General features: G+C 43.0%; 1 protein-coding gene across 1 annotated transcript in view; it reads right to left on the minus strand.

Annotated features, from left to right (window-relative positions):
* SV2B (synaptic vesicle glycoprotein 2B) overlaps nt 1–13,592 on the minus strand; it is a 91,894-nt gene extending 78,302 nt beyond the window's left edge. The window contains exon 1 of the mRNA XM_052659811.1: nt 13,142–13,592. Coding sequence (XP_052515771.1) covers nt 13,142–13,592 — 451 coding nt within the window. The remainder of the gene's footprint in view (nt 1–13,141) is intronic.
* Between the last annotated feature and the right edge of the window lie 8,537 nt (nt 13,593–22,129).

Raw genomic sequence — 22,129 nt, forward strand, 5'->3', positions numbered from 1 at the left:
TCCTAGTAGATATAACAGGTTACTTAAGCATTTCTCCCACTCATTCCTGCTGTATTTTCCATGATCTGAAGATTCTATTTTCAAGTATGTGAGTTAAACTGAAGCTCCAATACTTTGGCCAGCTCATGTGAAGAGCAGACTCATTGGAAAAGATCCTGATGCTGGGAAAGATTGAAGCCAAAAGGAGAAGGGGGCAGCAGAGGATGAGATGGTATGAGAGCCTCACTGACGGAACGGACGTGAATTTAAGCAAACTCCAGGAGACAGTGAAGGACAGGGGAGCCTGGAGTGCTGCAGTCCGTGGGATCACAAAGAGTTGGACATGAGTCAGAGACTGAAAAACAATGACAAACGTGGATTTAGAGCTCAGTGGACTTTTTCTAGTTCATTAAAGTTTTCCACGGTGGGGGCAAATATAGAGGAATCCATATAAATTAATAAAGATCATATTTTTATTCCAAAAATTAGTAAACCATTAGTTAGCAAACATCTTTTATTTAGATCTTGAGGAGTGTGCTTACAACAGTGGAGGAAAAAAAAAAAGTCCTTCAAATCTTTGAAGGAATCATGGCCAAAGATGTTCTGCAAGCAGTGTAGACAGAATGTACTGAGACATCTTTGCTACAGTAAAAGTTCAAACAAGTTAGAAGCAGAACATCGTCTGTGGGAGATGGATCACAAGAAGAGAATGAGTATTAATTGATTACATACTGTGTGCAGACCCTGAGCTGGACAGTTAGCACAGCAGCATGGTAAGTCGCTTCAGTCGTGTCCAATTCTTTGTGACCCTATGGACTGTAGCCCCCCAGGCTCCTCTGCCCATGGGATTCTCCAGGCAAAAATATTGGAGTGGGTTGTCACACCCTCCTCCAGGGGATCTTCCTGACCCAGGGATCGAACCCATGTCTCTAATGTCCCCTGCATTGGCAGGCGGGTTCTTTACCACTCTCAGTCAATTCTCCCAACAACCCTGAGAGCTAAGGATTCCTCCTAGTCTCCCTCCGTCCCCTCCCCTCCTTCCCCTTCCCCTCTTGCCCTTTCTCTCCTTCTATTTCTTCTCCCTCTTTCTTTATACAATGCCATTTACTCCATGTAAAAGTAAAACACACACAGAACCCCAAATAGCTTTGATTCAATCTTGATTAAAATCAGAGTAGAAATCCAGGATCTGCAAATTTGAACAAGTGGTTAATAATTAGCAGTTATTGACACAAGTGTTTTCAGACTGAAGTAGGCTCTATCCTTTGATGTAGGACTTAGTTGAAAAGCACACACACACACAAAATAGCAGAGACAAGTGGGAAAAGTGCCTCACTCAAAGCTAAATCCATACTTAACATGTAGCCGACATCATAAAGATGATTATTTTGTTTCAAGACCTTCTCTTTGCAAGGGTTTTCTTAACCCCCAATGGTTAACTGTGAAATTACTTTTCATCTTGAAATTATGATGCTGATTTTGGGGTTGGTTGATTAGCTGGTGGGTTGGTTGGTTTTAGAGGAAATTGTTTTTCTTCATTGTATGTTTGTTACAGAAAATTGAATTTACTCACTAGCTTTGTAATAGTCAACCCTCTGATTATGAATTCACTGATCTTATTATAATAAACACAACCAGCTGTGTAAAAATGTAAACCTCTTGAAGTTAAAAGAGCTTGTCTTCATTGCATAAGTCATCTGTTTTCTTCCTTGAATAAATTAAATAAGAAAAACTGATGCTTATAGCAGAAATATTTTAAAGCTCCACATAAAAATCTCAATTTTTCAAAACACTCAAACAGCCTCTACTATTTCCTCTACATAATAGTCCAGGAATTGCATATTTCCCCTTGGACTACTCCAATAACCTTCAGCCAGCTCTCCCATCTGACAATTCATTCTTCATCAATGTGGGGATTTTGCTAGTTGCTAAATATATCTCCTCCCATTAGACATTCCAGAACTGGGGAAATAGCCACAGAGTAGATTTGGGGACCTATCAGGCCCACTGTGAGATGGACCTGAGCCAAAACTGCATTGACCACCTGACTTTCTAGTCTGACTGATAGACCACCGTGATGTTCTGAATCTCCTGGAATTAGTGTCAGTCCAGATCCCATAATCCTCAAAAGGTCTGATTATTTCCTTTTCCCCAATGCACAATCATCCTGGTAGAAAGCCAGAAGTCCCCTGGGAGAAACTGGGAGAAAGATTAACCAGTATAAATTTTGGGCAAGGGTACTGTGATCCTTTCTTTAAGGAGACCCAGCCTCCCGTTCATTCATGGATTTGGGGCTTATCAACTGGCTCAAACCTGGGAAATGACTGAGGAACTGTGACTGTTTTTTTGAGACAGGTTAGACTTTTGCTCCCTTGACCTGGAATCTTTCTGTTTATACAGATCAAACAAGAATTCAGTAAGCTTCTTATGTATTTCACTTCTGGGAATATCTCAGTCTCCAAGAGTCGGGCTATTCCGGTCACTGTTTTGACTCTGTGGTGCATTACAGCAATCACACCCTCCTTGACTTTGGTGGTTAAGTGCTGCCCCTTGACCCCTGCCACCCAGGGTCCAGTTACTCCTCCTGCACTTACTTCCTCACTGCAGTGGCTCAAGTCCCCACTCTGAGGTCTGGCTTGCATTTAAGAGTGATCACAGAGGACTTCCGCCATGGGTAAGAATCCCCTGCCAATGCAGGGGACACAGGTTTGACCCCTGGTCGGGAAAGATTCCACCTGCCACAGAACAACGCATCCATGCGCCACAACTGCTGAGTGTGCGTGCCGCAGCTACTGTAGCCCCTGCCGCCAGAGCCCATGCTCCGCAGCAAGAGAGGCCACCACAGTGAGAGGCCCACGCGGAAGAGCAGCCCCACTCACTGCAACTAGAGAAAGCCAACACACAGCAACAGAGGCCCGGCACAACCAAGAAACCCAAAACCAAATTTTAAAAAAGATCGCTTATCTTATAAAAAAAAATAAGAGTGATCATAGAGCTCTTCAAGAATGTTAGGAGGTGGCCTCACAAATTTTTTTCTCATAGACACAGTGAAAAATATATGCTGTGGACCCTCCCAAGATGGGTGCATAGGTTTTAAATGACAAATCCATTCTACCATTCCAATCTCCCTAAGCCTTTGAATCTCTTCCTCTACATGAAGCCTAGGCAGGTCTGGCACTCAAGTTCATACACTGTGAGCCAGCCAGTCTGGTCCATGTTTTAGCCACCCAACTAACCAAACCGGTAGAGCCCTTTTTAACTCCTCAGTCTTCAATATTAAATGTTGAATTTCTGTTTAGCAGGTCCATTATCAATTAATGCAGCCCGATTCAATTTTATTTTCCTTCCCCATTACCCCACACCCTTAATATCCATTCCCACACAGGTTTCCTGAACTTCTGTGTAAATTAGAAAACCAAGTAGTTCTTTTGCAGTGTAACAGACCTCCTCATAGGCTTCCCAGGTGGCTCAATTGTAAAGAACTTGCCTGCCAATGCAGGAGACACAGGTTCAATCCTTGGCTCAGGAAGATCCCCTGGAGAAGGAAATGGCAAGCCACTCCAGTATCCTTGCCTGGGAAATCCCATGGGTACAGTCCATGGGATCACAAATGGTCAGGACACGACTGAGCGTGCATGCAATGCAAAGACTTCTTCATGGGTCTCACTTTGACCCTCACTTTTAGGGACCTGCAGCAACTTGAGTCTAGTTATACAAGTCCAGAGGAAAAGAGGGGGTTGAGGTCCTCAGGAGAATCAACAATGTCTCGCAAGGCAACTGCCACAAGGGAGGCAATTACAGCTTCCTCATCAAAGCAGGGTTAACACACGTGGAGAGGCTGCTTCTACTGGTGAAGACTCATCAAACTTTAGGAGTTCAGTGCCCTCAGCTTCATCGGGGTCTTCCCATACATCCCCATTCAACTTCCAGGATCTCATTTCTTGCCTATCAACAGTAGACATTCTGTGAGGCTAGGAATTCAACCCTGCCCTTGTAATTCAGTCACTTAGAGGATGAGATTCTGGGTTTGGTTGTCAGCAGTCTCAGGAGATAAACGTCTCCTTCAGGACAGACACAGAAGATCTGGAGTCTCTTATGCAGTGCTTGGTGCTGGGAATTTGAGCCCTGAGTTCATTCATTTCTTTTCCCACTTTGTCAATGACATTAGGAGCAACCAGCCAATGTCATACTCATTAATTTGACAAAAATGTTAGTTAACAAAAATGGTCACCCAGATCCTTGTCTCTTTTAAGTATCTGAACAGGAGTATCCAATGAAATTTTGTATATCCCTATGGCCACCTCATGCTGTAAACACAGAAGTGCTCTCTTTGCCATGGAAATAGAGTCAATGCTGCCTTCCAATCTAACTGGATCACAGGGCTGATTCCAGAAGTTCCAGAATCAATTCAGTAAACATATCCTTAAGATTATGTTCCCCTAGAACTACGCCCAGTACCAAAATCACTGGAGTAGAGTCATCATCTTAAACCAGCTTGTCACTCTCTTCCTCAAAGTCATTTAATAGCTCTCCATTAAAAGCTCTTCCATTGACTGTGCAATCAAGCCCACCTTCCTAAACATGGCAATCAGTGTGGATTCTGTTAAGGGAGCGCTTGGTTTCCTTTCTATTCTAAAGAACACCAAGATCTAAAAAATCATAAAAACAACTGATACAATCAAACACAAAAAGATTATATGAGAATTCCTAGTGGTGGATTTCACCATCATGAGTGTCTGTTTCCATGATACTAAGTAAGCACTTATTGAGCACATGTTGTGTGCCAGGCTCTAGGGTATAGGCGGCCTCTCCTTTTAGGAACTGACACTCTGAATTCAGGGCTAAAGATAAAGCGGCTCATAAATCAAGTGTTCTGCCCTGATGCTCACTGTGAATTTGCATATAAAACAATTAAAGGATAATCTTTCGTGACAGTAGAGTAATACATCCATCTCTGAGCCTCTATGGAAATTCAGTGCACAGTTTATTCTAATGAACCCACTCCGCCTGACATTGCTCCATGTCCTCCCTTAGCTCATACAGACATCAAGCCCGAGGGGTCCCCTATTAGGTTCTAAATCACTGTCTGAAGCTGTAGGACTCCCTGAGCCTTCCCACTGCTGATCGCAAGAAAAACTAACAGCCAATAAAGTACCCACAGAGCAACTAGACCCTTTTAGGAAATTCAAATTCTGAAGGCAAAGGTGGAACTGTGGCCTGAAAACAGAGCTCTCTTTCTTCAGATCAGCATGAAGGTGGGAATCACCCACAGTTCCAGCTTAAGGAGTATTTTTACAATTATGGGAAAACCTTGGTGGTAATTTACCAAAGTCAGGCAGAGAAGGACTCTGTTGGTTTGTTTCATGTGTCATGAATAAGTACTGTCCTAGCTGTAAGGAAATAAGGATTAGAGATGGCAACAATTGGATGTCATTTGAAAAAGAAAATGTCATGCCAGCTAGTCCTTAACTTCCTATCTTCAAGTGTTTTTAAATGATTTTTTCCCTATATATAACCAGAAAATACATAAATAGTAACTAAAAGGGATTAAAAAGAAGTATAGATTCATTCATCAACCACCTAAAATCATGGAAGTCTTTGAGAAGAAGACTCCAAAATCAGCACAAGGACACACAGCCACAGAACAGAAAAGCAGATGTAAAAACAGGCCACTTGACTCTACAACCTGCCAGCCTCAGGTTCTGTCCCTTACACTGTCTGTTTCCTTCACATCTGAACGCAGCATTGCTTAATTGCAAAGTGCTGTTTGTATTCTGTGTTTCTGGTCACCATTAGAGCAAAGCTCACTGAGCGCTGGGACCTGCCCGCCTCGCATTGTCACGAGGGAATACTACATGGAAATGTTCAGTGATCCTTCTAAAAATAAGAAGAATGAATTTAATTAACAGATGAATGCATTCTTCCTGTCTTAAAGGGGACTAACCGCTTCATAAGAGAAAGGGCTGAAGAAAAACAAATATCGTATATTAACACACATATATATGGAATCTAGAAAGATGGTACTGATGAACCGATTTGCAGGGCAGCCATGGAGACGCAGCCACAGAGAACAGACTTGTACACATGGCAGGTAGGGGGAGGAAGGAGAGGGTGGGGGGAACGGGGAGATTACCATGGAAACATATACACTACCATATGTAAAATAGACAGCCAGTAGGAATTTGCTGTATGACTCAGGGAACTCAAACTGGGGCTCTGCGACAACCTAGAGGGGTGGGATGGGGTGGGAAGGAGGTTCAAGAGAGAGAGGACTCTTATACACCTATGGCTGATCCATGTTGTTGTATGGCTGAAACCAACACAATGTTGTAATTATCCTTCAATTAAAAATAAATTAAAAAAAAAAGAAACAACTGCTGAAACTGTAAAAAAAAGAAAAGAAAAAGAACAGGGCTGAACCTTGAATACTAACATTTTTCATGGGGCTTTTTCTTCCCCAAATGAGACAGTTTTAGATGTGACCCACTAAAACACAACCCTTGAAGGAAGGGTTCATCTTTCATCTTTTTAAAAGCTCAGCATAGCGGCACAGCAGCACCTAGATATTTTTGTTACCTGGCCTAGGGATGCTTCTTTTATCTTCTGAATGGATTCATCCATTTCCAGGAAGAAAAATAACAAAATAGTTCACAATTTGAGGTCTGAATTTGGGAGTGGGAGGAGTTCTCCTTCTGAATTCTTTCCCCGGAACATTAACTAGGGTCAAGTCTAGAGGCATCACTTTCAGTGTCTTTTTTCCTTTTTCTGCTTTGGCCGAACTACATGGCTTGAGAGATTTCAGTTCCCCCACCAGGAATTGAACTCGGGCCAGGGCAGTGAAAATACTGAATCCTAACCACTAGATTACAAGCAACTCCAGTCTTTAAAAAAAAAAAAAAATAACAAGAGAGTTAAGAGAATGAGAAGACAGCTCACAGACTGATACAAAATATTTGCAAAAGACATCTGATAAAAGACAGTTATCCAAAAACTACAAAGAACTCTTAAAACTCAACAATAAGAAAGTAAAAAACCTAACTTAACAACTCCAGTATTCTTGCTTGGAGAATTCCATGGACAGAGGAGCTTGTCGGACTACAGTCCATGGGGTCACACAGAGTCGGACACGACTAAGCGACTTTCACTTTCACTTTCAAAGACCTTAATAGACACTTCACCAAAGAAGGTATGCTTGTTTAGTCACTAAGTCATGTCTGACACTTTTGTGACCCCATGGACTGTGTAGCCCACCAGGCTCCTCTTTACCGTGGGATTTCCCAGACAAGAATCCTGGAGAGGGTTGCCATTTCCTCTTCCAGGGGATCTTCTCAACCTAGGGACTGAACCCATGTCTCCTTCATTGGTAGGCGGGTTCTTTACCGCTGAGCCACGGGAAGCCATACAGAAGGTATACAGATAGCAAATGAGTATATGGAATGATGCTCCACATCAGAGGTCATCAGAGGTCATCAGAGTAATGCAAGCTAAAACAGCAAGATATCATATCACACCTATTAGAATGACCAAATCCAGAACACTGAAGACAGCATATACTGCTGAGGATGTGGAGCAACAGAAGCTCTTATACACGCTGCTGGGAATGCAAAATGGTACAGCCCCTTTAGGAGACAGTTTGGCAGTCTCTTACAAAACCAAACTCATTCTTCCCATACAATCCAGCAATCACACACCTTGATACCCAAAGGAGCTGAAAACTAACTATCCATACAAAAACCTGCACATGGACATTTATAGCAGCTTTATTCACAACTGTCAAAGCTTGGAAGCAACCAAGATGCCCTTTGGTAGGCGAATGGATATATAAAACTGTGGTACATACAAATAATGGAATATTATTCAACCCTAGAAAGGCATGCACTATCAATCCATCCAAAGACAGGGAGGAAACTTGCATGCATATTACTGAGCAAAAGAAGCCAATTTGAAATGGCTACATACTATATGAGTCCAATTGTACGAAATTCTGGAAAAGGCAAAACTTTATGAAGACAGTAAAAGAAAAAAAAATCAGTGGTTTCCAGAAATTGGGGAAGAGGGAAGGGATGAATAGGTGGAACACGAGGAATTTTTAAGGCAGTGAAAATACTCTGTAAAACACTATGATGACAGCTATGTATCATTATACATTTGTCCAGCTCATTGAATGTATCACACCAAGATTGCACCCTAAGGTATTAATCAAAATAAACAATGGACTTTGGGTGAATAAGATGTGTCAATGTAGGTTCATCAGTTGTAACAATGTACACTCTGGAAGAGGATACGGATAATAGGAGGAAACTATACATATGTAGGGGCAGGGACATAAGCAAAATATCTAAATACCTTCCTCTCAATTTGTCTGTGAATCTAAAATTGCTCTAAAAAATTGTCTTATGAAAAAACACTAGGGAGGGGAAAGAAAGAACTAGCTTAGCACCTGAAAGAAAAGGTCTTTTCACCAGCCTAGGTAGGGAAGCTTGACCTTCAAAACCTACTATTAATAATCTTGGGTGAAAGGAATGCGCAATGGCACCTGAGAAAATCGAGTCCTGAATTTGGATGAGTCACCATGATCAAGCAATCAACTTAGTAATGACAGCAGCCTCAACAGGGACTTCCTTGGTGGTCCATTGGGTAAAACTCTGCGCTCCCAATGAAGGGGGGCCTGGGTTTGATTCCTGGTAGGAGAACGAGATCTCACATGCCACAGCTAAAGATCCCACGTGCCACCAGGAAGATGGAAGACCCTGTGTGCCACAAAGAAAATCCCTCAAGTCTCAACTAAGACCCAGAGCGTTCCAAATAAATAATAAATAAACCCCACGGACAGAGGAGCCTGGCAGGCTACAGTCCATCGGGTCACAAAGAGTTGGATACGACTGAGCAACTAAGCACAATTATTTCTTAGAATGTGTAGAACAGTCTTTTGGACTCTGTGGGAGAGGGAGAGGGTGGGATGATTTTGGAGAATGGCATTGAAACATGTATAATAGCATATATGAAACGAGTCACCAGCCCAGGTTCAATGCATGATACTGGATGCTTGGGGCTGGTGCACTGGGACGACCCAGAGGGATGGTACGGGGAGGGAGGAGGGAGAGGGGTTCAGGATGGAGAAAACGTGTATACCTGTGGTGGATTCATGTATGGCAAAACCAATACAATACTGTGAAGTAATTAACCTCCAATTAATGATGCTAAAGCTGAAACTCCAGTACTTTGGCCACCTCATGCGAACAGTTGACTCATTGGAAAAGACTCTGATGCTGGGAGGGATCGGGGGCAGGAGAAGAAGGGGACAACAGAGGATGAGATGGCTGGATGGCATCACTGACTCAATGGACGCGAGTCTGAGTGAACTCCGGGAGTTGGTGATGGACAGGGAGGCCTGACGTGCTGCGATTCATGGGGTTGCAAAGAGTCGGACACGACTGAGCGACTGAACTGAACTGAACTGAACTGAAAATAAATAAATTTATATTTTAAAAAATAAAGAAAGAAAGAAACAACCTTAGCAATAATAATTGAAATATCTTGAGCACCTATGATGGGCAGCCCACCGTTTCAGGCAAGTTAAATGCATTAAACTCATTTAGTCCTCAAAAATCCTATGATGTAAGATATCCTTAGCAGCGCCATTTTGCAGAGAAGGAAACTGAGCACAGAGTAGCTAAGTAATTCCCAAAGTCACGCTCCTAAGAATTGGAGGAGGCCGGGTCCACGTGGCTGCAGGGTCCAGGCTGTTCCATGATCTCAGTGCAACTGTGCTAAGTTGCTTCAGTCATGTCTGACTCTTCTCAGCCCCATGGACTGTAGTCCACCAGGCTCCTCTGTCCATGGGATTTCCCAGGCAAGAGTACTGGAGTGGGTTGCCATTTCCTTCTCCAGGGGATATTTCCAGCCCAGGGATCGAACCTGTGTCTCCTGCATCTCCTGCCTTGGCAGGCAGGTTCTTTACCACTGAGCCACCAGGGAACTGCAACTCACTATAAATGCTGCAGGGAGGCTGTAATGATACAAAGTAACAAGAGCTAACAGTAGTTTAGAGGGCATGGGGCTTACCAGCTTTATCTCATATAATCCTTGCAACAGATGTATCATTACCCTATTCCATATATAGGAAAATTGATCATTAAAGAAGTGATGACTTGCCCAAGGTCACTTGCCAGGAAAGATGAATGACAAAGCCAGTTGCCAAAACCTTGCTGAGGGACACCAGTGTCCACACTGGCAACGTTCCCCACACCATGCTACCTCTCTGTTGGAAGAAATTCATGGTGTTCAGGTACCCTATGGGGTGCCTGATGACTGGAGAGAAGTCTTCCCCATGGCATGAGCTCCTTCCTAAAGACCATGCATGAAAGAAAGGCTGTATGGTGTAGCAGAATCAGCACAGATCCTAAAATCAGAAAGACCTGGGTTGAAAGTCCAGCTCCAGCAATTACTATGTGCCATCGAATACAGCTCACTGAGTCTGCTTCCTGATATGTACAAATGGGACAAAAATTCCTATAAGCACCATGGTGACTATGCAGCTGACATGAGAAAATGCATAGCGAAGCCAGCCTGATGAGACTCTCCAGTCACCCACCTCCCTGGACCCATTAAGGGGGCCCCACAGGCGCATACGGGAGTCCATCTCTGTCAGGGGTCTGCCTGCCCCTCTTGGGCTGAGTCATAGCATCTTCATCGTAAACACTGAAAGCATAACTTGACAATGTCGCGTCTCCAGATTGGGACCATGTTTCCTCAATTCCCAGCATTTGCTCTGCGAGCCGGCTGTTAATGAGGTTGTCAGGTACCAGGGTAGTGGAGAGACCAAGAGGGCATGAAGTCATTACTGACATGCCAATTTGGACTAATAGGAATCCAGGGTTTCAGTCGAAACCTGTTTTGTTCCACAAAACAAAATAATGATCTTGGGAATGTTTAGATCAACAGGCAACAGTTTTGTTTGGTCAGGGGGTTGGCATTCATTTTGGTTTTTGCCATTTTAAAAAAGTCTATTGAAACTTGAAGAGACAGCAAAATTTTGCTGATAAAAATAATAATAATTTTTATTATTTTAAAACAATAAAAAAAAAAAACTCTGGGTGACATCTTGCTTCTTGAGTCATTTCTTTTGTTTGTATATACTTGGTCTCTTTTGGTTCCCTGATAGCCATACCTGACAGAGATCTCATAATTTTAAAGGTCCCTTTAACTTTAATTAAACAGGAATAAATAAAAAACATGGGTGTGTGCGGTTTATTCCACTTAGTGTAACTCGTTTCATCCATGTTGTAGCTTGTGTTAGAATTTACTTCTTCTTTAAGGCTGATTTTTTTTTTCACACTTATATTCATTAGGGATAGTGGCCTGTATGCTTCTTTTTAAAAAGTTTTATTGAAGTATAGCTGATTCACAATGTTGCATAAATTCTTCTGTTCAGCAAAGTGATTCAGATGTATAGGTCTCTCTAAATATAGATAGGTATTTTTCATATTACTTTCCATTACAGCTTATCACAGAATATTGAATATAGTTCCCTGTATGACCTTACGATGTAGCCATCCTACATATAACAGTTTGCCTCTGCTAATCCCAGACTCCCATTCCTTCCCTCCCCCTACCCCCACTTCCCTTTGGCAACCACAAATCTATTTACTACATCTGTGAGCCTATAAAACCATTTTTAAAAACCTCCAGGGATAGTTCTTTATGCAGATGTTTTCTCCATTTTTTTTATCCTAGTCCTATTTATTGTGGCTGTAAATCAGGGGCCAGTGAACTATAACCCATAGGCTAAATTCAGCCTGCTACATTTTTTCTAAATAAAGTTTTATTGGAACACAGTTGTGCCTGTTTGTTTGCATATTGTCTATGGCCTCTTTTGTGCTAGAGGCAGAGTTGAGTAGTGGCGACAGAGACCATCTAGACCTGTAAAGAAAATGTTTGTCAGTCCCTGCTCTAAAGCAAGCAGTGGGGCCAGAGTGGCACAAAATGTTTGAAAGCATGCATCCTTACCATAATCAAATAATTCTCTGTTAATGCCTGTCTGTCCTACTTTACATAAGTTCTTTGAGAGGCAAGGACAACATCTACCTTGTTCAATATTTTTTTCTCCAGGGCTGGAGCAGAAAGACTAAAACATGGTACACAAACAAGAAATATTTGCTGAATGAATGAACTAAACTGCTGGATGTATTTTGAGTTCTTGAGGGTCATAACGATTAAAGTGTCTCAGTCTCGAGTAAGAACCTGACTCACGGTAAGTTCTCTGAAACTGTACATTTGCTAAACAATCAACTGTATGGATGGTGAATTTAGAGAATGAATATGTTTTGTAGGACATTTAATGACCAAGACAAGCCCTTGTCTATATTTTGATGAATCTCTTCTATGCCACACTATTTATGCCCACACTCTCTCTAACTTCACAAAATTCTCTGTGCCTCAAGCCCTGATATCTGAAGTCTGGCTCTGATGGTGCTAGTCTCATCAAGGATTTGCCAAGCTCCCGTCCTCCGTCCCACGGACTCCATCTGTGCCTCACAGTGTGGCTCCCAACAGCCTGCAGGGGCTCAGCGGGTGGCTCAGCCCAGCATTTACCGCCAAGACACCCGGGCATTCGGCCCACTAACACTTATATACAAGAGAAACCAGGAGCAGATGCTAACGGATTCTGGAAAGTCAGAGAGGAGCACTCAGTGGAAGAGACATGCACACACACAAAACGAATTTGTTATTTGGATTTGGAAGATGACTTAATATAAAGAAGAGAGAAATCAGACTCTCAGGGAGGAGGAGAAGGAAGTATAACCTTTAAAATTTGTGAATCCCTATATTGTATGCCTGTAACTTATATAATACTGTACATCAGCCGTACTTCAATTTTTTAAAAAAAGACTTGGAAAAAAGAACTAAAGTCTTGAGAGTCAGACAGTTCTCAGTAGGAACCTAAGCTCCAATATCTATCAGCTTTGTAAGCCTGTGCCTATTAAAGTCTCTGAGATAAAAACACCTTCATGACAAAACGGATGTAAAATGATAGTGCTGCAAGGACATTATGGTAGGTTTAAGACGCCTAAGAGTGACAGGTGCTATACAAATTATACCGCTCTCTCCCGCTTCAGATTTTCACGCCACAGGAGAATGAGCTCTGAAAACTTCTACTTACCAAGCATTCCTTTCTTGGAACTAGAGAGACACATGTCCTTCTCGGCACTGGGCAGGGCAAAACTCACCACGAACACTTCCACCCCATCAGCCATCAGGGCCAAACCCAAAACGGAAAAGAGGGCCCACTGGAAGCGCCCATGGCCACACTCCTCAACGATGGCCTCGTACTGGTGCGCCAGCTGCTCCTCGTCTTCCATCCGCTCGGCCTGCAGGTCTGCCTGGCCCCGGAGGCCATCTGCCCGGGAGGGCGCCATCTTGGCCTGCTTGGCCTTGGCGTCATCCGGGTGAGGGATGCCCTGGTACTCGCCCTCATAGATCTCGTCTTCCTCATCGTGGCCTTCCGTAACGTCGCTCTGCGCATCCTCCTCTGCATTGGACTCGTTGCCACGATAGTAGCCGTCACCGGGGGCATAGCCCTCATAGTGGTCCTGATACTTGTAGTCATCCATTCCTCGGTTCTGGGACTGCCTGCTCGCCTCGTGAGCTATATTCCTTTCACTGCGATAGAGGTTTGGGCTGTCTCAATAACCATCATCCATGCTAGGTACAGACGTTTAAATGTAGACTTCTTGGGTGAATGTGACACCCTTTGTCTTTCTGCATTCAGTGGCTACTGGAAGTCTTTGAAAAGTTTCAAAGTCTGGCCTGGTCTCCTTCAGCAATCCAAAGGTATTGTGTTGAACGTTGATTAGAAATGGGTCCAGCTGTTCTCCTTGACAAGGAGCCCACAGGACTTGGCAGCTTGCTGACTGGCCTGATTTGTTCTGCCACTGAAGGTTATGCTCTGGAGTGAAAGAAAGGAAAGAGTGTTATGAAATGTAGAAATTCTAGCAAATTACTCTCAGAATTGAACAAATATATTTATTAGTGCCAAGGTTTCATGTGTAAGGTGGAGGACATCTTGATTAGACATCAGATTCATATCAAATAAATAAGCCTCAAATCAGTAAGAACAGTGGTCAGAGAGCCCTTGGAAGCATTGATTAACCCATGAGAGGGGTCAAGTCTTATATTAATACAAGAATGAAATGTAAAGTGGGCAAGAAGTTTTTTAATACAAGATGATCTTGTGTTATGGATTTTCTGTTAGAATTAATCAAGCTTTTGGCAACAGGGCAGGTTTACTACAGTTCAGCTTCTGTTATGAGAAGACCAGCTTTTCTAACTGTCAAGAAGTATCTATGCAATTTTATACCTAGAAATGTATGGCTAAGAAATATCTAGGACCATTTTTCCCAAGGCTCAGCTTACTTATGATACTCAGCGTTGTGGTTTCAGGGCTACTCTGATGTCCTTGCACTTGCTTTAAAATGGGTAAGAATAGTTGCTGGCTTGTGTCTGAAATTCCATCCTGCCACGTAGTGGCAGTGTGATCGTGCACATGTTTCTGAGCCTCGATGTTCTCATCTGTAAACTGGAGATAATCAATAGTACTTAACTCATGAGGTTGTGCATAAAGTGCTCAGGATAGTGTCAGACTTGCTTGGTAAGCACTTTTTAAGCTTTTTTAAAACTTTTTATTTTACACTGGAGTATAGCTGATTAACAATATTATGATGGTTTCAGGTGGACAGGAAAGGGACTATCCATATACACAAATGCATCCATTCTCCCCCAGACTCCTCTCCCATCCAGCTGCCACATAACACTGAGCAGGTTTCCCCATGCTATACAGTAGGACTTTGTTGGTTATCCATTTCTAGTAGAGCAACCCTATTTAAACACCGATGCTATTTTGCTCTTTTTTCTTCCTAGCTCCAATTCTGGGAACCAGGGCCCAGTATTGTCAGACCCGAGACCTTACCTTGTATCCCAGTTCCAATCACTGGGTCCATCTGTTGATTTCCATGCCCAGCAGTGAAGCATTATTGCGTGCATGTACGCATGCTCCATCGCTCAGTTATGCCTGACTCTTTGCAACCCCATGGACTGTAGCCCGCCAGACTCCTCTACCCATGGAATTTTCAAGACAACAATACTGGAGTGGGTAACCATTCCCTTCTCCAGGGTATCTTCTCAACCCCGGGATGGAACCGGGTCTCCCACAGTGCAGGTAGATTCTTTACCATCTGAGCCACCGGGGAAGCCCAGCAGACCCTGTCCTAATCACGTCCCTATAACCCCGTGCTCACAAGATCTGCAACCACCATTTAACGATGTCCCCTGGGCACCAGAAACTGTGCTAAACGTACCATATCCTTTATCCCTGATTCCTACAACAATCAGAAAGAGAAGAAAACTGTGCCTGTATCTTTATCTTACAGATAAATAAATTTGTATTAGCCCATGCCAGACTGAACCATGTCAAATTAATATTCTAAATCTGTTTTTATTATATCTGTTTAGGACCACAGGAGGAATATAAATCACACGTAAACAGCATGAGAGCTTAGCAGAGTGCTATAAAAAATGGAGAGAGGATGCCAACTGCCTGAGATCTGGTGTGCTATTTTCATCCTGGGGGTTCTGCAAAAATGTCATGAACCAAAAATGATAGATGTGCAATTCCAAAAGCACGTGTGGCAAATACCACTCGGGGCAAAGATCCTGGGACTCACTTTGTGGAAAGAAGCAGATCTTTGTCAAAACGAATCCCTCTCATCATACCCAGTTAAACGGACCACGGTGAACGTCAGGGATCGTGGAGTTGGGAAGACTCACTGTCAAGTGTGGTGGGTTTTCTCCTCTTTCACTGAGAAATGCCAACTCATTTTCTCAGCAAAGTATTTTCTAGAGAATACAATAATTAGTCATTTTCTCTGTTACAGGTTGACTTGGGAAAAAATGGTATACTGAAACCCTAACTTCCAGAACCTCATAATATGACCTTTTGAGGAGCTACATTGTTACAGAGGCAATCAAGTTAAAGTCAGGTCATTAGGGTGGCCGCTAATCCAAGATGACCGGTGACCTTATAAAAGGGGGAAATCTAGATGTGGAGACAGACACGCATAGAGAAGATGCTGCAGAGACGCAGGAAGGGTACCACTGACAAGACAAGGGATGCCTGAGGCCACAAGAAGGTAGGAGAAAGACATGGCTCACAGCCCTCAGAAGGGGCCAACCCCCCTCGGAAGGAACCAACCCCCCTCATCAGGACTGATCAAAACCAACACCTTGACTTTGGATTTCTAGACTGTGGCACTTTGAAACCATCAACTTCTTTGCTTAAGCCATTCAATTTACAGTGCTTCGTTATGGCAACACCAGGAAATACATCCATTCGAAAACATTAGCAAGTCTAGTGTTTATCAGCTAAACAGCAATACTAAAACAACCAGAAGAGCAGCTATCAAGATAAGCATGTTACCAGCATTATCTCATTATCCTCACAGCCAATAAAGAAGCACTGCTATTCTCTCCATCTCACAGATGAAGACACTGAGGGCTAAGAGGATTCAAGAATGTGCCCAAAGTAACACAGAGAATCACTATCAGGGCTTGGATTTGAAGCCACCTCAAAGAGCATGTTAGGGATGATACACCGTGGAAGAAACTGGGAGTCCAAAGGGCCAACTCAAGGTCACACATGGCGTTGCCTACAGAGCTAGGATTGACACTGAGCTTCTGATTCCCAGGTTCAAGATTGTCTGCCCATTCTCAACAAACATCCCCCAGGATCCTTGGTGTTTAAGGCAGTGCATTAGGTATGACATGACTTGATCCCCACTCTCAAGAGGTCTACCCCTCATGAGACAGTCAAACAACACAAAGCACCAGGCATCATGAAAATGACCATCTTGATTATCAACAACATTATCTTTCACTTATCGGATGCTCTGTGGCTTTGACCCAGGTACAGTGCTAAGTTTTGTAGTATCTTCCAACCAGGGCAAGAACCCTACGAAGCAGGGGCTGTTTTTACACTCAGTTTACAATAAATAAGACAGGCTGAAGAGGTTGGACAGATGACCAGTGTCCCAGATTGTAGTTCTCTCAGGGGATTCAGAGAAGGGAAAGATCACCATAGGCTAAGTTCTGCTGAAATAGCATCCTAGAGGTTAGGGGCCTTCCAAGGGCAGGCAAGCGCTCAGAGAGCGAACAACAGAGAGGAAGGCGCTGCGGGCTGGAGGACAGGGAGAAGCAAAGGCACGGAGTTAGGCACGGCTTCCCTTGTTCTGGCAGCAGTGAAGCACCCGCCCACGGCAGAGGATCCCAAAGGGGCAGTCACGGGCGATAGACGGGGGAGTAAATAGCAGCCAGTCTGAAGGCCCCGCTCAGGGACTGGGAATTATCCTGGGAACAAAAGGAGCCTTGAAGGTGGTTGTTGAAGTGAGTAAGAGTGGTGTGTCGTGTAGAGCGGGAATCTGGAAAGATGTTGCTGGTGGGGATGCAAATCCTGATTTTTAAGTGAAAACCCGGAGACAACGAAACCAGGTAGAGGTTTTCGTGTGTGTGTGTGTGTGTGTGTGTGTGTGAATAGCCCAGAGGTCAGGTTAGGCCTGGACAAAGGAGGTGGCCTTCAGACAGGAAGAGAAGGATAAACACAAGGAGACATTCTCAGGAGAACGAGTGATATGTTTCCTGGCAGGTGAGAAGGAACAGCAAGGGGAACTGGGATGATGATGACTCTAGGGAGGCGAATTCTGGACTGGAAATCCTACAACTGCTGTGCAGTTAAGACAAGCAAAAATCTTCTTTCAGGCTGATCTGCCTTTTTGGAAGGTGAAATGAAAGTCACTCACTCAGTCATGTCAGACTCTTTGTGACCCCGTGAACTATACAGTCCATGGAATTCTGCAGGCCAGAATGCTGCAGTGGATAGCCATTCCCTTCTCCAGGGGATCTTCCTAACCCAGGGATCAAACTCAGGTCTCCCACACTGCAGTTTCTACCAGTTGAGCCACCAGGAAAGTGGTAGGATATATACCAGGCTTCTCAGGCAGCCCAAGTGGTAAAGAACCCACCTACCAATGCAGGAGACATAAAAGATACAGGTTCGATCCCTGGGTTGGGAAGATCCCCTGGAAAAGAAAATGGCCACCCACTCCAGTATTCTTGCCTGGGAAATCACATGGACAGAGGAACCCGGTGAGCTACAATCCCTAGGGTCTCACAGAGTCAAACACAACTGAAGCAACTTAGCAAGCATGCATGCAGGATATATAGCAGAGTGGTTCAAGAACACAGCCCGAGTGTCAGGGCCCCAGGTTCAGATCCTGACTCTGCCACTTCCTGCTACCTGTGTGCAAGCTACTGGTCACTCGGTGCCTCAGTTTACTCATCTGTAAAGTGGCCGCAATACTAGTACCCACACTGGGGATTTGAGAAGATAATTCATGAAGACTGCTTAGCACAGTGCCTGGCACAGATGTGATCAACATAAATTTGAATTATTACCATTGTTGTTGTTGTTATGATTATTATCTGATCATTGATAAGGAAAATGTAGCCAGGATCTCAGCTTGAGCTTTGCTGAACTCCACTTGAGATCTGAGGCCCATCTGGACTGGGCTGGGGAACCAAGTACAGAGAAAAACAAACTGACATTTAGTTATTCAGGGAAACCACTGCTTCTCAAAAACGGCCCAGCACAAATCTCTTAAGCATCCTCCTTTAACTCTTGCATTCTATTAACCTCTGCATCTATGCCACCTGATTTAAAATCATCGTGTGGTAAACACTTGTTCATAATTAAATATCACAGAGAACAAAGCTAAAAATATTACAATCAAATGATGTAATGCTTCCCAAAATGTGTTCTGCAGAACATTAGGCCTTTTAATATGCTCATTTAAGGGAAAAAAGAATTTCAAGAGAAATTGAGTTTAGGAAACGTTGTGTATACTCTATTCACCATTTTCTTTCAGAGACTAGTAATTCACATGGCTATGTTAAAAGCTGTGAGAAGACCTGCATAAAAATCCATTTCAGACCACAATGAGCTACCACAACACACAGATCGGATTTGCTCCAATCAACAGACAAACGACGGCAAGTGTTAGCTTCTTTGTGATGAACTGGAACACTCATACATTGCTGGTAGGAATGAAAAATGATTCGGCCACTTTGGAAAACAGTTTGGCAGTTTCTTAAAATGTTCAACATATGCTTACCAAACGACCTGTTGATTCCATCCTAAGAATCTACCCAAGAGAAGTTAAGACATAATGCCCACAAAAGACTAATACATGAATGTCAAAAACAAAATAATGTATAATAGCCCCAAACTGGGAACAATACAAATGTCCATCAACTAATGAGGAATGAACAAAAGGTAGTCTGTCGATGCAACGGAATAATAACCAGAAAGAAGAAAAACTACTGGCACATATTGCAACATGGAGGAACCTCAGAAACATTATGTTAATTAAAAGAAAGCAAACACAAAGGGCCATGTACTATGTGACTCCATTATATGAAATCTCCAGAATGGGCAAATTTCAGTTCAGTTCAGTTGCTCAGTCATGTCCAACTCTTTGAGACCCCATGGACTGCAGCATGCCAGGCTTCCCTGTCCATCACCAACTCCCGGAGCTTGATCAAACTCATGTCCATTGAGTCGGTGATGCCATCCAACCAATTCATCCTCTGACATCCCCTTCTTCTCCTGCCTTTAATCTTTCCCAGCATCAGGGTCTTTTCCAATGAGTCAGTTCTTCTCATCAGGTGGCCAGAGTATTGGAGTTTCAGCTTCAGCATCAGTCCTTCCAATGAATAATTAGGACTGATTTTCTTTAGGATTGACTGGTTGGATATCCTTGCAGTACAAGGGACTCTCAAGAGTCTTCTCCAACACCACAGTTCAAAAGCATCAATTCTACAATGCTGAGCTTTCTTTATAGTTCAAATCTCATATCCATGCATGAATACTAGAAAAACCTTAGCTTTGACTGGATGGCCCTTTGTTCGCAAACTAAGTCTCTGCTTTTTTTTTTTTTTTTTTTAAGTCTCTGCTTTTTAATATGCTATCTAGGTTGGTCATAGCTTTTATTCCAAGGAGTAAGCGTCTTTTAATTTCATGGCTACAGTCACCATCTGCAATGACTTTGGAGTCCAAAAAAATTAAGTCTGTCACTGTTTCCATTGTTTCCCCATCTATTTGCCATGAAGTGATGGGACCAGATGCCATGATCTAGTTTTCTGAATGTTGAATTTTAAGCCAATTTTTCACTCTCCTCCTTCACTTTCATCAAGAGGCTCTTTAGTTCTTCTTCACTTTGTGCCATAAGGTGGTATCATTTGCATATCTGAGGTTATCGATATTTCTCTTGGCAAACTTGAGTCCAGCTTGTGCTTCATCCAGTCTAGCATTTCACATGATGTACTCTGCATATAAGTTAAACAAGCAGGATGACAATATACAGCCTTGAGGTACTCCTTTCTCGATTTGGAACCAGTCTGTCATTCATGTGCAGTTCTAACTGTTGCTTCTTGACCTATATATAGATTTCTCAGGAGGCAGGCCAGGTGGTCTGGTATTCCCATCTCTTTCAGAATTTCCCACAGTTTGTTGTGATCCACACAGTCAAAGGCTTTGGCATAGTCAAGAAAGCAGAAGTAGATGTTTTTCTGGAACTCTCTTGCTTTTTCCATGATCCAAGGGATGTTGGCAATTTGATCTCTGGTTCCTCTGCCTTTTCTAAATCCAGCTTGAACATCTGGAAGTTCACGGTTCATGTACTGTTGAAGTCTGGCCTGGAAAATTTTGAGCATTTCTTTGCTAAGGTGTGAGATGAGTGCAATTGTGTGGTAGTGTGAGCATTCTTTGGCATTGCCTTTCTTTGGGATTGGGATGAAAACTGACCTTTTCCAGTCCCATGGCCACTGCTGAGTTTTCCAAATTTGCTGGCGTATTGAGTGCAGCACCTTCACAGCATCATCTTTTAGGATTTGAAATAGCTCAACTGGAATTCCATCGCTTCCACTAGCTTTGTTTGTAGTGATGTTTCCTGAGGCCCACTTGACTTCACATTCCAGGATATCTGGCTCTAGGTGAGTGATCACACCATCATGGTTATCTGGGTCGTGAGGATCTTTTTTATATAGTTCTTCTGTGTATTCTTGCCATCTCTTCTTAGTATCTTCTGCTTCTGTTAGGTCCATACTGTTTCTGTTCATTTTTGTGCCCATCTTTGCATGAAATGTTCCCTTGATATCTCTAATTTTCTTGAAGAGATCTCTAGTTTTTCCCATTCTACTGTTTTCCTCTATTTCTTTACACTGATTACTAAGGAGGGCTTTCTTATCTCTCCTTGCTATTCTTTGGAACTCTGCATTCAAATGGGTATATCTTTCCTTTCCTCCTTTGCCTTTCCATTTTTTTCTTTTCACAACTATTTGTAAGACCTATTCAGATGACCATTTAGCCTTTTGGCATTTCTTTTTCTTGGGGATGGTCTTGATCCCTGCCTCCTGTACAGTGTCACAAACCTCTATCCATAGTTCTTCAGGAACTCTGTCTATCAGATCTAGTCCCTTGAATCTATTTCTCACTTCCACTGTATAATCATAAGGGATTTGATTTAGGTCATAACTGAATGGTCTAGTGGTTTCCCCTACTTTCTTCAATTTAAGTCTGAATTTGGCAATAAGGAGATCATGGTCTGAGCCACAGTCAGCTCCCAGTCTTGTTTTTGCTGACTGTATAGAGCTTCTCCATCTTTGGCTGCAAAGAATATAATCATCCGATTTCAGTATTGACCATCTGGTGATGTCCATGTGTAGAGTCTTCTCTTGTGTTGTTGGAAGAGGGTGTTTGCTATGACCAGTGCATTCTCTTAGCAAAACTCTGTAAGCCTTTGACCTGCTTCGTTTTGTACTCCAAGGCCAAATTTGCCTGTTACTCCAGGGGTTTCTTGACTTCCTACTTTTGCATTCCAGTACCCTATAATGAAAAGGACATCTTTTGAGGGGTGTTAGTTCCAGAAGGTCTTGTAGGTCTTCATAGAAGCATTAAACTTCAACTTCTTCAGCATTGCTGGTCAGGGCATAGACTTGGATTACCGTGATATTGAATGGATTGCCTTGGAAATGAACAGAGATC

Source organism: Budorcas taxicolor, chromosome 21 (assembly GCF_023091745.1).
Source record: "Budorcas taxicolor isolate Tak-1 chromosome 21, Takin1.1, whole genome shotgun sequence".
Taxonomy (NCBI): Eukaryota; Metazoa; Chordata; class Mammalia; order Artiodactyla; family Bovidae; genus Budorcas; species Budorcas taxicolor.